Source organism: Cebus imitator, unplaced genomic scaffold, assembly GCF_001604975.1.
Source record: "Cebus imitator isolate Cc_AM_T3 unplaced genomic scaffold, Cebus_imitator-1.0 Scaffold38, whole genome shotgun sequence".
Taxonomy (NCBI): Eukaryota; Metazoa; Chordata; class Mammalia; order Primates; family Cebidae; genus Cebus; species Cebus imitator.
Genome location: NW_016107353.1, coordinates 579,429 through 581,761, shown reverse-complemented (window position 1 = coordinate 581,761; position 2,333 = coordinate 579,429). Strand labels below are relative to the sequence as shown.

The window sequence follows — 2,333 nt, the reverse complement described above, 5'->3', positions numbered from 1 at the left end:
AGGGGGTTTCACCATGTTGACCAGGATGGTCTCGATCTCTTGACCTTGTGATCCACCCGCCTCGGCCTCCCAAAGTGCTGGGATTACAGGCTTGAGCCACCGCACCCAGCCCTATCTTTTTTTTTTTTTTTTTTCATTCAAAACAACAGCAAAATATTTTTATGTGGGCCTGAGAAGGCTCCTAAAGACTTTCCTTCCCCTTTGTCTTTCAGACGGAAAAGGATATCATCTTGCGGGAGGACTTGGAGGAACTGCAGGCCCGCTACCCCAATCGCTTTAAGCTCTGGTTCACTCTGGATCATCCCCCAAAAGGTATCCTTCCCACTTCTGGACATCCCACTATCTATCCCTTCATCATCAAAACCAAGGGCTTGCCCTTCTGTGAGTTCTGGCTTCAGTGGCTTGCCTCACACTGCCAACTCGGAAGTCTTGAGTGCACAGACACAGTGATCTCCTGGTCCCTTTCCTTTGGGTTCCTGTTTGCCAGGTGGGTGACAGGGATGGCTATGCTGCAATGGCTCAGCCTAAGGCAGGCTGAGTGTACCCATTCCCAGCTGCTGCTACAACTTGACATCTTCTCAGGAGCCTTTCAGGTCCCTTCCCAGTGGCCCATTCTCATGGCATCACACCCTCTACCGCTTGTATCTAGAGTGTAAGTACTTTCTTCTCCCCATACTTCAGACTGGGCCTACAGCAAGGGCTTTGTGACTGCCGACATGATCCGGGAACACCTGCCTGCCCCAGGGGATGACGTGCTGGTGCTGCTTTGTGGGCCACCCCCAATGGTGCAGCTGGCCTGCCATCCCAACTTGGACAAACTGGGCTACTCGCAAAAGATGCGATTCACCTACTGAGCATCCTGCAGCTTCCCTGGTCCTGTTCTCTGCAGTTGTCTCCCATTCATACTCAAGCACTATAAGCCCTAGATTCCTTTCCTGAGAGTTTTAGCCTTTTTCAGCTCCATCTAAAGCTGAAATCTGGATAGTACCTGCAGGAACAACATTTCTGTAGCCATGGAAGAGGGCCAAGCCTGAGTCACTCCTTGGAAGGCCTCCTAAATCTCCCTGTGGCAACAGGTCCAGGAGATGTCCATGGAGCGAGCAGTTTCTTCCATGGAGTAGGAAAAAAGGGAGCATGTACCTTTGGTCCAAGATTGGCTAGTTCCTTGATAGCATCTCACCTTCTTTATGTCTGTGGTGAAAGGAACAGTCTCTGCAATGAGTTTTACTTAATATTCACTGTTTTACCTATGCGCAAATCCATACATTTGAGTGTAAGTGGAGCATACTTCCAGAGGTGGCCTTATGGAGATGGCAGGAAAGGAGGAAATGGTTTCTCAGACTCCATGGAGTCTGAAATACATATTTCTGTGTGTGTCTCTCTCAGCCCCTGCCCAGGCTAGAGGGAAACAGCTACTGATAATCTAAAACTGCTGTTTGTGGCAGGAACCCCTGGCTGTGCAAATAAATGGGGCTAAGGCCCTTGTGTGATATTGAAAGGGTTGTCATGTCTGGGGTCCTTGTTTCCAAATGCCCGAAGACCTAGGGAGGAAGGGTTTGCCAGCAGGGAACTCTCCCAGGTCTTCCAAAGAACCTTTGAGAAGTTGTACCACGTGCTGAAATGTGAGCTGCCAGTAGACTCAGTGATCATCTCAGCAACTGTCTCAGCAGAGCCAGAGCTCCACTTCTCCCTGGAGGCCCTCGAGGTGGGGGAAGGAGAACACACATTAGAGGGGACTTTTCTGAGTCCGGCTGCCCCTCACAGTGTTCCCTTAATATGCTACTCTTCCTCTTCTTCTTTCCAGCCCATCCTTCACCATATTTAACCTTCAGGGAACCTGGCACACAAATCAAAGTGTTGCCTTTCTGTTTGGAAGAGAAGCCATCTCCTTTAAAAAGTAACCTGACATCACCAGCCCTGGCCAGACTTGTTGATGCCTTGATGCCTGGACAGAGTTGGCCTCCCCAAGGCCCATCTGTCCTGAGCGCCAATCTACTCTGCTATGGGAGTCTAACCCTTTCCTAGGGTAGGACTAGGGCAGCCTCTCCAGATTCTTCTTTGTTAGTCTCTCTGGAACAAAACAATGTGGTGGGCTCAGAAGGTCGGTCAGCATTGCTTTTCTGCTTCTCAGCAACTGTATATAGCTGTTACTGAGGCTCCTGAGAGAAAGGTTTATGGGACCCTTAGGATTCACTTCTCCCTAGAGCAGAGGCATCAGTAAATTCTGTTGATGCTTTTCCATCCAACATTTCTTGATCAGCTAACGTGTATGGCACTATGCTCTGTAACACAGTCTCAGCCACGTCACCTCCAGAAAGGAAAATCTTGCCTAA

The 2,333-nt window shown here is 49.6% G+C and overlaps 1 protein-coding gene across 2 annotated transcripts in view; it reads left to right on the top strand.

The window, feature by feature from the left end:
* LOC108301997 (NADH-cytochrome b5 reductase 1) overlaps positions 1-1,498 on the top strand; it is a 5,723-nt gene extending 4,225 nt beyond the window's left edge. The window contains exons 8-9 of one of the 2 annotated variants that reach the window (XM_017525335.2): positions 213-312; positions 682-1,498. In XM_017525335.2, the coding sequence (XP_017380824.1) occupies positions 213-312; positions 682-854 (273 nt within the window). In that variant the 3' untranslated portion in view covers positions 855-1,498. The other variant, XM_017525334.2, reaches the window with a different exon arrangement.
* Positions 1,499-2,333: the final 835 nt, after the last annotated feature.